Raw genomic sequence first — 13413 nt, 5'->3', positions numbered from 1 at the left:
AGGCGCAATGTCAGCGGGGTCCATGGTGTGACCATCTTGGGTTACCAACCTCCCCAGGAATCTCACCTGATTTTTGAACAGTTCACATTTCCTGGGTGTTAATTTCACTCCATGGCTCTGATAACGCTGCAGGACCTGCTTTAGATCATTTAAGTGGTCTTCAAATGTTTTTGAATGGACAAGGTTGTCATCCAAGTAAGGCAGACATATGTCGTCCCGCAGCCCTGCAAGGCATTCTTCCATCGACCTCTGAAACTCTGCCGGCGCAGATGACAGCCCAAAAGGGATTCTTACCCATTCATACAATCCCCATGGTGTGATGAATGCAGTGAGAGGGCGACTTGACTCTTCCAGGAAGCCCTGGTGATAAGCCTTCCCTTGGTCTAAGACAGAGAACCAGGAGCTTCCTTTCAATGTGTTGAGCATATCTTGTATGCGTGGTATGGGATGGCGGTCAGGGATTGACTTCATATTTAGCTCCCTATAGTCACAGCACAAGCGGAGGCTGCCATCTTTTTTTCGCACACATACGATGGGGCTGGAGTAGGAGGATTTTGATTTCTTTATCCACCCTCTATTCAGCAAGTCTTCCAGATATTCTTTTACTTCTTTATGAAGTGGCTTAGGCACTGATGTATATGTTCGGCGAACAGGTGTGGGGTCACTGAGACGGATCTTAAGCTGCAGTGAGGGGATATTGCCAACATCCTGTTCATCACGAGCAAAGGCATTACTCTCCTCCCTTAATAGCTGTCTGATCTTCAGCTGCTGTGCCGGAGACAGATGGTCAAGGGGAACTGGGGGGTCCCATACACCTTCAATGTTGCTTCTTGTTCTGTTTTCCTGTTCCCCAATTTGGCTCGCTGGAGGTGCAGCAGTTGCTTCTAAAGTAGGTCTTGTTGTTTCCAACTGCTCTATTTCCACTGCCACTGTCTTAGCTGGGTAAATAGTTCGGACCCTCTGAGTTTGTCCCAAAACAGTTCTTGGAGGCAGTATGATCTCATAAGCTTTGGTATTAGTGACTGGGAGGCTAATACGGGACCAGCTGCCTTGCTGTAAATGGACAACGCACTCTTGCACCTCCAATCCCTCTGGCATCTGGGGGTAGGGACTGGGCTCGAACAGGACATCCTGACCGGCTGGGAGTGGGCCTGCTCTCACACTACACTTGACCACTCTGGTCTGACCAGGTGGGATGCTCATTAATTCTCTCCCAGTTTTCACTCTGCACTCACCTAGCCCATCGTCTCCACTCTTCATCACCTTTATAAAGACCTCAGCTTTCTTACAGTCGATGGAGAATGCTGTACTAACAGCTTCTGTTACAGCACGAGGTGGCTCTATTCCCCTCTCTAGCATGTGTTCAATCACGTTGAAGCCAATTATTGGCTCCTCTGCCACCCCATCTTCCTGAGCTACTAATACTGGCACGAGAAGCTCTAACTGCGCAGCCTCTTCTGTGGGCAACCTGAATTTGATTTCAACCCACCCGGAAAATGGGATTGGTGTCTGGTTTACTGCCCTCCCATCTAATATACCAGGCCCAATGATTTCAGTTAAACTCCTAACTTTCAGGTGTGGGATGTTCTGTTGTCTCCATTTTTCATTTATGAGACAAACCTGTGATCCTGTGTCCCACAACGCTGTGGTTTTTACTCCCTCAAGCAGGCAGGTGATCATGTGCTTCCTCCCAATAAGATTGAGGAGTTGGGCTCTTCGCTTTGGGGAGAGGAGGCTGACGGAGACCGCTTCATTCCTCTTATCTTGTGTGGCGGCTGCTACTTTTGTCTCCAAATGTTTTATACTGTCTGTCAAGAGTTTGTGAACATCTTGTTGTTGCTCACCTTGGTTTAGTAGCTGAAAAGAGGGTGACGGGCGTGGGTTCACCGTGCTAGCTGACATACCAATCTGCTCTGCCCTGTCTGGAAGTTTTCTCCGGGTGCGGCATCCCCTTGACAAATGCCCACTTTGTCCACATTTGAAGCAGTGGTCGCAGTTTTCTCCTCTATTGCTGTCCTGACAATCCCTGCAGCCACGTTTGAAACTTGGGCGGTGTGAGGGAGAAGGTCGGTGCGACTCACGAATAACTCCTTTTATTTCAGCTATTTCCCCTTTTAGTTGATTGATGATATCAAACAGCTCAGTTTCCTTGCGTGTCACTGTTGCTGGTGCTTTAGCAGCTTTACCTTTTGTCGAGGTGGAGAATGGCTGGTCTTGCCCACCCACTGCACCAACTGCTGCCTCCTGCACTGACTGTGCCTCTGCTTTTATCTCTCTTACTTTCATTTCTCGGGTGGTCTTTCTGAATTTTTGTTGCCTCTCCCACTCAAGGCTGGCCGCTTCATTTGTCTTTGCAATCAGCACATCGTCAGTGACTGCTGGATCATCCAGGTAGGGTTTGATCTGGTATTTCACATTGTCGCTAATCAGACCTGTGCCAACGGCTCGCAGAAACTTTTTCTGAATCAGTTCGACACTGTATTGTTCATCTGTCCCTGGCTCCCTTGATGATGCTAGGAGTCTTTCTTTCAGCTCGATTGCCCTAAATAGAAAGTTCTGTGGGGACTCATTACTTCCTTGAGTGATATTTATCAGCCGATGATAGAGGTCAGTAGAGCTATCCTCCTTGTAGTGTCCCCTCAGTATGGTACGAAGCTGCATGAGGGTGAGGTCTGTTTTAATTTCCAACATATCACGGAGACTTAGGCCTGGGCTTATGGCCCTAACAACAGCTTCAATAATTTCAGCTTCGCTGTGATTCTTTTTAAGTCCCATTTCGATTTGATGAATGAGGTTGGAGTATGACAGTTTGTCTTTCTGACCCCGTTCCCCAATTTGGCCACTGATTCTAAATTCCCTGCGTATAGTCACTTCAGGGGGCTGTGTTGCTGGTGAAGCAGGTAACGGTGATGGACGAGTAGGTAACTGTGTAGCCAGACCCTGACTAGTTTCTTGGGAGGCCATTCTGTCTGTCAGTCTTGCCATTTCTTCCTCTAACCTTTTTGTCGAGGTTTGAAAACTTAGTTGCAATGCTGCATATTGTTCTTGTAGACTGGCCAATGCAACCGCATCCCTACTGATACTCTCTTCACGTTCCTGTGCAGGGTCATCTCTCTCCTTTAGTTCTTTAACAGTTTTAATTAATCTGTCCAGGAATGTGTGTGCTACTTCCTCTTCCTCCACTTCAATAATTGTTTCAACTGCTTCACTTATTGTTCTGATCAGCGTGTGCTTCTTTGTCTGTTTGCCGATTGAGATTTTAGCTTGTAAACACACTTCTTGTAGTTGGTCTGACCTTAACTGCAGCAAGCTCTCACTTAGCTGGTCTTGCAGTTGCTCCAACTCCATACTGTGTGTGACGATTCTGTAATCTCACACTGCTTCTCAATAGCACCGCTGATCCCACCGCTGCCACCAAATTTTGTTGCACACTTGGATTAAAATGAATTGAAACCAGTGTGGCTTTGTGAGTTCGCCTTTACTGCATCTGCAAACATATACATTAACATCGCACAACGTTACACACTTTTGCAATCTCACACAACCCTTATAGGCGCACTGCCTTATGGGTAGTGGCTGGGCTTATTTACTCCCGCTAGAGCTGCTCATTTTAGGGGGTACTCCCTCTTGTGGTGTAACGGAGGAATAACTACCCTTTCTGCACTATGTCATTTTTGGAGACTGGGGCACACCTTATTTTACCACAATCAAAGAAAATACATATTTGAACAATCAGACCATTTAACTAACTATAATATTGTAACTAAAGATTATGGGGGGTGTCCTGTTTTGTCCACAATGTCTTTCTTGTCCTTACAGGTGTAAGGTGAGTTTTTTCTTTTGGCCTTCTTTAAACAGCACTGAGTTTCAGTGAGTATACTGGATGTTGACATTCTATGTATTTTGTTTATTTTAGAAGATATTGAGATACACAAACTTAATTGTTAAAGGGCTGAAATGGACAAAAACCAGAAATCCACTGTGAAAATGAATGTGATGAACCCTGGGAACAGACTGGGACATACCCAGCCCAAAGCTCCAGAGAGAGAGCAGTGGGCCAACAAGCTGGAGTTCATCCTGGCAGTAGCTGGGCACATTATTGGGCTGGGGAATGTCTGGAGGTTTCCATACCTTTGCTACAAAAACGGAGGAGGTAAATTGTTGTTGTTATGTCCATCTTGAAAACAAATGTCATGTAGCCTTTATTGCCAAAGATAAAGATTGAATTCAGCATGGAAAAAACAAAAACAATACTAATTGCACACATTGAGCAATACAGTGTATACACATTTCTTACATGTTATCAATAATTACTGATATTTATTTGTTTTTAAGGGGTTTTCTTCATTCCTTATGTTTTATTTTTGTTCACTTGTGGCATCCCGCTCTTCTTCTTGGAGACATCTTTGGGTCAGTACACCAGTCAGGGTGGAATAACATGTTGGAGAAAAATCTGTCCACTGTTTGAAGGTAGTTTTTTTTGTGATTTTTTCTTTATTATTTTAATTAGATCTTGTTAGAACAGGATTTATCACCCTTTCACCTTCAGACCGGCTTTAATTATTCATGGAATAGATTCACCAAGGTGCTGGAAACATTCCTCAGTGATTTTGATCCATTTTGACTTGATAACATCAGACATCTCAAATGTACTTTATTGGATACAGACCCGATGACTGTAAAGGCCATTTGAGAGCATTGTCAAGGAAATGGGTCTGACATAAACTTTGTGACATGTCGTGTTAGCCTCAGCATCACTAAATGTAAACCCTAGGGATGGTATATTTCATATGTTTGTGAATCTCTGAAAGGCAGGCAGACTGGTGACCAGGGCGTACCCAGCTTCTAGCTTTATGCCAGCTAGGAAAACCTCGGATAAGCAGTTAAGAACATTGTTTGATGGATGGATTGAAATATAATGGAGTAGAAAGTACAATACTAATACAAACATAAAAATTACATTACAACAAATGTAAGAACATCAAAATTGTTGTTGTGTATGTGACCTAAATAAAAAGCCATAGTGCAACTTTATTGTATTTTTATATATTTGTACAGATGATTTTTTTTTTAAAATACAGATGAACTTTTAAAGTCTAAGCTTGATGGGAACTTAGAGTCAAATAAAAACTGATATTGTTCATCGCACTATTTCTTAATAGGTTTAGGTTACGGAAGCCAAGTGGTTGTTTTGTACACTGGTATGTATTACATCATCATACTGGCTTGGGCGTTTCTCTACCTGTTTTCATCGTTCAGGGCTGAGCTTCCATGGGCGAGCTGTCACAATAGTTGGAACACAAGTACTAAGATTTTATTTTGTATTCATTTCACATAATTGCATCATGCATGTGTTATTCACATTTCACAAGCCTGCTTAATTTTTCATGCAAGATGGCTGTTTTGAACATAGTCACAATCAAACATTTCCTGTGGACCCAAATGGAAAGAGTGTGTCTTCAGTTGTTGAATTCTGGGAGTAAGTATGGTAATATGGACCATACCATAAGGCTTATAAGGTTTTCATATATGAAAGCTTATATATAAACGTCTGTATAAACTTTGTAACAGGAGGAGAATCTTGGGCCTGTCCGATGGAATAGATAACATTGGGAATATCCGTTGGGACCTGGCCCTTTGTCTTCTTCTTGCCTGGGTTTTGTGCTATTTTTGTATCTGGAATGGAGTGAAGACCACAGGAAAGGTGCAGAACAACCTTTATATACTAATTTTTCATTTCATTCAAACTCTTCTATGAAGCATCTAAGTCAGGCTTTTTTAAACAAATACTGACAGTTGCTTGTATTGAAGGTGGTGTATTTCACTGCCACATTTCCATTTGTGATGCTGGTGGTGTTGCTGGTTCGTGGCCTCACATTACCTGGAGCCAAAGATGGAATTATGTTCTACCTCTACCCAGACCCATCCCGTCTCACTGATCCTGAGGTGCTACATTCTCTAGTACTGAAGAAGTATTCGCTTTTTTCCTATAATTGCATGTCACATTGCATTTAATTGCATTGCACATCTTTTGCATTTAACAATAGCATGTAGTTAAAAAAGGGGGGGTCGAAATGTTGGTAAATATGTTTCACCACAGAATATGATATTTTTGCACTTACTGTGCACAGCCCTGTACTCACCAATGGCATGGTTTAGTTTTCATCCATTCTTCCAGTTTAGTTAGTGTTTTTCTGTTCTGCTTCTTACCAGCAATAAAGCTGTGTGTTTTGAGTTACTTCCGCCTCAGTGAGTCCTGCATTTTGGGTCCTCTCTTCCTGCCTGCCTACACACAGACATGACAAATCCTATTCTCAGTCAGTAGAGAATATATGCAATTGTTCTTAATTTTCAACAAATAATTTAAATGAGCAACAGATTTCAGTAAATTCAAGGATCAGGAACATCTGTGTTGTTTTGCAAATACTTTTAGTAAATCAGTTTTTCGATAACTTGGCATATTATTGGACTTTTACTACTAGAAGCAGTTAGTATGATGTAAATGCACTTTTTTGTACACTTACATATTTACCAATCAAAATGACTTTAAATCCCTCAGGTATGGATGGATGCGGGCAGCCAAATTTTCTACTCCTATGGAGTTTGCACGGGGGTTCTGACATCATTGGGAAGCTACAACAAGTACAACAACAACTGCTACAGGTTTGGAATTCTTCCTTTACTTTTGTAATTACTGTAATTTGCTTGTTTTCTCATCTTTGAAAAATTTCACCTACAGAGACTGTGTTTACCTGTGCCTGTTAAACAGTTTAACCAGTTTTGTAGCTGGTTTCGCCATTTTCTCTGTGCTTGGTTTCATGGCAAAAGAACAAGGTTTGGATATATCGATGGTAGCTGAATCAGGTATGGATGGAAACCCAGAGTGATACTGTTAAGAGCTGTCTGAGAAAACGACTATATTTTGCTTCCATTTTTGCAGGACCTGGATTGGCATTTATTGCTTATCCTCGTGCTGTGGCTTTAATGCCGCTTCCTCAGCTCTGGGCGATTTTCTTCTTCATCATGGTCATCTTTCTGGGATTAGATAGTGAGGTAATACCAATCTATTTGTCATGTACATCATAGAGTTGTTTCCTTTGTGGTAATACGAAATAATCTCTCCCATCACCGCAGTTTGTATATCAAGAGGCACTGGTCACAACAATCTCGGACATGTATCCTTCCTTTTTTCAAAACAACTGTCACCGTAAACTCCTTCTTCTTGGAATTAATGTCGGAAGCTTCCTTGTAGGCCTTCTGATGGTGACGGAGGTGAGCGTTTTCAGATTTTCTTGATCATTTAAAAATGGAATTTAAAAAATAAATCAATTTAAAAATGAACCTTGTAATATTTTCAACTATAAAAACATAAGGAATTCACATGTGAGAAATACAGAGGGAAATACAGTAGATTAACTAAACCTAGCATGCACTATTTTAATCTCATTGAACAGAAGAATTTTTAAGTTAAGGGCCGAATTCACAAGAGTGATACACCTGCTCATGTTTTGCTCTCCTTTTATATGGACTATGTTCTCAGAATATGGATTTAGTATGGTGAATCTATAGTTATAGATGCAGTCATATATTTTGTTTCTATATATTTGCAGGGAGGCCTTTATATTTTCCAGCTGTTTGACTACTATGCCTGCAGTGGGATGACCCTCCTACTTTTTGCTATTCTTCAGTCTGTCTGCATAGGATGGGTCTATGGTAAGTAGCAGTTTTAACTTGGTCAAATCATTCAGTGTATTTAAAAAATGGACCAAACACTGTAAAGTCATTCATTGCCATGTGCACTATCATCTAAAAACCTAAAATCTGCCAATTTGGCTGTCATCATGTTAGCTTTTCAAACAGATGCGATCGTATCTTGCAGAAAGGGTAAAACTGGGAAATTTATCAGGTTACCCCAACACTATATAACCAGCTTGATTGGAAAGTGCTTCATTAATTTACTATTAATAAATAATTTGAATACTTTAAGTAAAAAAAAAAAAAAAAAAAAAAAATGACAGCCACATATCACAAAATAGCCACATTTTCAATTATGCACTAGAGTTATGAATTTTTTTCTTAAGTCATCATAGAACTTAAATAGCAGAGAAAAAGATCACTTCCTGTAGAGGTTTTATGATAGTTAAAATTAGCCAGAAATATCAAAATCTCTCTCTGGTGTAAAACTGGACATTTTAACATTGGCGTCTATGGGGACTGACTCGCTTTCTGAGCTTGCCTCAAAGAACAGCAGTTCTACAGGTTGCCACTTGGGTAAAATTTGCAACTTTTGGATGGCTTTTTATAAACCCATGTATCAAACCCATGTGTTAAATTCAAATCTTGGCTTCACTTTCATTTTAACTTCTGTAAAATGAAAGTGAAGCACAATACAGAACCTCCATTATATATATGTCTTGATCCATGCTCCATCCAGGTAATGAAATCCCTAAAAGTTGATTCTGTTTATCTGGACATATCATTATCACTGAAAACACTCTGTCCAGATCACCAAAATCATTTTTTGGCATTATATATATATGGTATTATGTTTGTGTGTGTGAGGAAACACTCAAATAGTTAGCAATGTTTATTTTCTGTAGGTGGAGATCGTCAGTACGACAATACAAAGGACATGATTGGATATCGACCATGGCCTTTTATGAAATACTGTTGGCAGTACTTCACACCAGCGATCTGTACTGTAAGTATTAGAAATGTTGTGAAATGCTGTTAAGTTAATGTGTACGTGAAACCTGTCAGAATCTTCTGTTCTAAGACTAGTCTATGTCTTATCCAGATGGAAAACAATTCCACTTTGACACTGCATAGCAACTCGAAGGCATTTAATGTCATTTGAGTTGCATTTATAAAGTGGATCTTTTATGTTCCATAGTTTAATTTTAGTGCCATAGTTTAGTTTTGGGCTACTCTGGAGTAGCTTTGCATGACTCACAGTTCAAAATAAACTTTTGTTTTTTACTGCTTCCTAATACAGCCCCTTACTTCATCCTTTTTCTGAAACAAACCATTTTAGATCCTCTCTCTTTCAGGCCACCCTCTATTTAAGCTAACTTATAGAGTTTAAACAAGACGTGAGTAGGGCTGCTTACTAATAGCCAAGGCTGTGTCTGTGAAATGAACATATTAAGGATATCAACTCTCAGATCCATTAAAAGCCTAGTGTTTGGGGTCATTGACATTACTTGCACATGCTGTACACTGACCTCATATTTGAAATGTTGACCTTATTTCAGAGGAGTATTTTCCACTGTGACAGCATAAATGTGACAGAAGAAGTCAATTTTTAGCTTCACACAACTAGTGAAATATTATTTTGTGTACATGTCTAATGTGACTTCAGTTGATTTAATAAAAAGCTTTGAAAAAAAATTCAATTCTGCTGCGGATGGATCAAAAATACATGTATGTTTTAAGTAGTTATAAAATTATGTCTAGTTAAAACCAATTTATATCAAATAGACCAGAGAGAAAACCATACATTGACACTGGATATAATCACAGTCACCTGTACCTAAAGTTTTGACATGACTGAAACAGGAGTGTTTGGAAACAAATGGCACTACAAAAGCAAAGGCTGTAATTGTGAATGAATATAATTTTAAATCTTATTTATAAGTGTTTGTTTTACATCATATAATGTCAAAATGAATCCCCCATGAATATGAATTTTCTCTTGTTGAATACAAATCAGCCTTTAAGTTTATACCTGCTCTTGTCTTATGTTTTCAGTGCACATTTCTCTTCTCCCTGATCAAATATACCCCACTCAAATTCAACAACACCTATGAATATCCCTGGTGGGGATACGCTATTGGAGGATTGTTTACACTCTCCTCAACACTCATGGTTCCTTTGTGGATGTTGTATGCTGTGTGCATTACTCCAGGAACACTGAGACAGGTAAATCAAAAAAAAAAAAAGGTGAGAATCTTCTAAAAAGTCTAAAAAAAGCTTCTGATCCTTCCACTGGATGCATCTTAGGCAGCTCACTGTAAATTGTATTTGGGGTAACATGAGGAATTTGAGGTCAGGAGTTCCTTTTTCTCTCTTAACTGTTCAAATTAAAGTGTATACCTTGTGGAAGTAAGGTCATTTGTGGTCACAGTGAAATACAAACCCTAGTGAAACTGCAGTGTACCTTTTTATTGATTTTGAGCCTTAAACCTCGCCCTTGATGGCAGTTACTTAATGTTACAAATATGATGATATGATCATTCAGCAGAATAATCAAAAACTACGCTTCTCTTTTGCCACCCAGAGACTGAAGCTTCTGTGCACGCCAGCAAAGGACTTGCCTTCTGCAACATCAAAGAAAGCATCAAACTATGAAGCATTTCAAACTTTCACAGACTTGCACACACTGCGCAAGACAAAAAGTCCAGATGACAGAGATGAACAAATACAGGGATCATATATTTTTTAAACTGAATGGAAAAAAAACTTAAAAATACAGCAGCGAAGAATACATGTCACATACAGTTATATTCCATTAGGCAAACAACTCTAAACATCATCTGGTCAGTGTCCAGCTACCAAAACCAGATGAGAGAGACTCTCTGAGTAAACATAATGATCTTCTGAAACTCTGCCCTGGACTTATCATTTCAAGCTGCCATGTCTTTTTATTTAGGGTTCCTGTGGAAAAAAAAAGAAGCTGGAAACACTGCTTAAGGCTGAAAAACAGCCTCTCAGGCAACACTGATCGATCACTGGAACCAATCATCAATCAGATATGTCTCAGTAAAAGACCTTTTTCTCTGTAGAAGATAACAGATTTTTTTAATGTTTCATTGTTAAACTGAAAATGTAGTTTGAACTGTTTGTTGTACATTTATAGTGCCTTTGTGTAGCTGTTTCAGCGTGTTGTATTATTTACTGTGCTCAGTAAGCTCAAGAAGAAGGAAAAAGAGGAAAAACAAAAGTTTTGGTGGTAACAATTCTTAAATTTTACATTTGGTTTCTTTTCTTGTATTCTGACTTCATTTATAAATTCTACTGTGTTAAATATTAGAGTGAGGACATACTTACTCCAAACATACATGATAAATAATAAAAAAAAAATAGATGTGTGAAACATGTAAAAAGAAAAAGCGACAAAATTTTTGGAGGTGTTAGGTAATACCACTTCACAATCCGCCTTCTATTTAGCTGATAAAACAGAACACACCTGCACTCCTTGAATACCTGAAAATAAGGGAAAACTGGAACAACAGGTTGTAATTCAAGACAGTGCATGCCCACAGCTTTTATACTGAGTAAAGTGAGAACCAGGGTGCATTATGGAATGGTTGCCATAACAAGGATAAAATTGTGTGAGCAACAATCAAAATATACACCTATACACAATTTAGAATCACCAAATGTGCAAGTGTTCGGATTGTATGAAGCTTGACTACCTGGAAGAAACCCATACAGGCACGTGGAGAACAGGCCAAATCCAGCCGATTTGGTTCAAACCAAGAACCTCCTTGCTGCGAGCCACCACTGGGCTACTGTTTTCAGATAACATGGTGCTGTAATCACTGCTTTCTCCTTGTTTTTGCCTCAGGATTCTGGATTATTGGATGTATCATCTTATATTTTATTCAAGCTTCACTGATAATAACATACCCTGCTAAAAATTGTTCTCATATTGTTACCCCACTGAATGCTGGAATGTTGCTGTATGACTAAGTGTAAGACACAGACACCCACTTGTGTACCTCCTCAGTTCATTATCAGCAATGAAACCACTGGTAAACTCCAGTGCACATAAACCCTAAAAGTACCACTGCCATGTTTGACAGGTCCTGTGTGTGCAATCGTTTGGATCATGAGCAGTTCCATTGAAAAAACAAAACAAACAAAAACCATAATTTCCATCAAGCTGCTTTTTGCTTTGATCCGTTCATAAAAATAATTAATTTTAGTTAAATTTGTAGATACTATTGTTCTTATCACAAAAGTGAAGTAAAGTAAAGTAAAGTAAAAAAAAGTAGTTTTTCTGCCTTTAAGGCAGTCAGAATATAACCCTTAATAGACATGGACAAATATTGTGTTAAATAGTGTTATTACATGGGGTGTAACATAGCGATTTAACTGACAGTCTTTGTGTTAATATTTTACGTCTATATTCATTTTTGTGCAATATATCTAAAATTAGAAACATCCTGTCTTGCAGTGATGCCAAAACCTAGTTCAATCATTCATTACATCTAGGCTGGACAATTGTAATTCATTGGTATCTGTTTTTTTCTGAAAGTTCCCTGGAAATCATCCTGTTAGTCAAAAATACTATAACAAGTACTAACATGGGGAAGAAGGAGAGATCATATTTCTTCAACACTGGCTTCTCTTCATTGGCTCCCTGTTAAACCCAGAATTGAATTTCACATTTTTTGCCTCTTGTATAATCCGGCCCATCATATCTTAAAGACCTAGTAATATAGCCTAATAGAGTACCGGGGAATGGAGGCAGAGGTTTCAGCCTTCAGGGCCTTCTTCTATGGAACCAGCCCTCAGTTTGGATAAGAGAGACCGACACCCTCTCTACATTTAAGATTAGGATTAAAACGTTCATTTTTCATAAAGCTTATAATTAAGAATGAAACATCCCTGAAGCATCCCTTAGTTATATAGGTTCAAACTCGTGCAGGACTTTATGTGATGCGCTGAGCACTTCTCTGCATGCTGCTTTTGTCTGTGTTTATATATCACTGCAGCATGTCATTAAAGTTTTTATACTCGCCTGTTGCCTTATGCTCTTTTTTTCCTTTTTTCTTTTCTCTTTCTTCTTTTCATTTTCCCCTCAGCCCCCAGCTGTTCACAGCAGACGGCTAACAATGACCAATGAGCCTGGAATTTCTTTCCTGATAAAAGGAAGTTTTTTCTTCCCACTGTCTCAAAGTGCTTGCACATAGGGGATTGTTTGATTGTTGGTAATTTCCCAGAATGATGCAGGGACCGTTGCTATAATTTAACTGGTTATTGCGGTAAATACACATTATTATAATTTAAATGAGGTAATAGCGCAAAATATAGTTGGGCTACTTCACTGTGTGTGAGATACTGTGATAAATAAGTAATAAGAGCTATACATTTATGTCAGTTTTCAGGTAAATATAAACCTTGAGTATTTACATTCCCCATCATATACAGCACCCGCATTGTTTTCCCCCCGCAAAGCTGGAACTCAATATTTCACAAATAACTTTTATTTTTTCCCTTTTTCTGGAAAAACAGTGTCACTTTTCTTATTGTATATACTGGTAAAGGTACATTCAAAGATTTGCCCTCTGGAGGGCGCTCCAGATCTGTATTTAAACCTTGCTGCTTCAACATTTGTGTGTTTAACTGCAGTGATAGATCTGAATGGTCTCAGCAGAGCTTTGTAGCCACATTGATATAGCTCTG

General features: G+C 39.3%; 1 protein-coding gene across 1 annotated transcript; it reads left to right on the top strand.

Moving 5' to 3' along the window:
* Positions 1–3957: 3957 nt before the first annotated feature.
* LOC102779027 (sodium- and chloride-dependent GABA transporter 2) lies at positions 3958–10446 on the top strand. Its single transcript, XM_006783087.3, has 14 exons — positions 3958–4153; positions 4336–4470; positions 5163–5303; positions 5395–5479; positions 5572–5704; positions 5812–5946; positions 6560–6663; positions 6740–6864; positions 6941–7053; positions 7135–7272; positions 7611–7713; positions 8601–8701; positions 9751–9921; positions 10280–10446. Exons 1-14 carry the CDS (start codon positions 3958–3960, stop codon positions 10442–10444), a joined length of 1845 nt encoding a protein of 614 aa, XP_006783150.3. The 3' UTR covers positions 10445–10446.
* Positions 10447–13413: the final 2967 nt, after the last annotated feature.

Source organism: Neolamprologus brichardi, chromosome 5, assembly GCF_056152115.1.
Source record: "Neolamprologus brichardi isolate AB-2024 chromosome 5, ASM5615211v1, whole genome shotgun sequence".
Taxonomy (NCBI): Eukaryota; Metazoa; Chordata; class Actinopteri; order Cichliformes; family Cichlidae; genus Neolamprologus; species Neolamprologus brichardi.
This window is presented reverse-complemented; position numbering and strand designations above follow the sequence as displayed.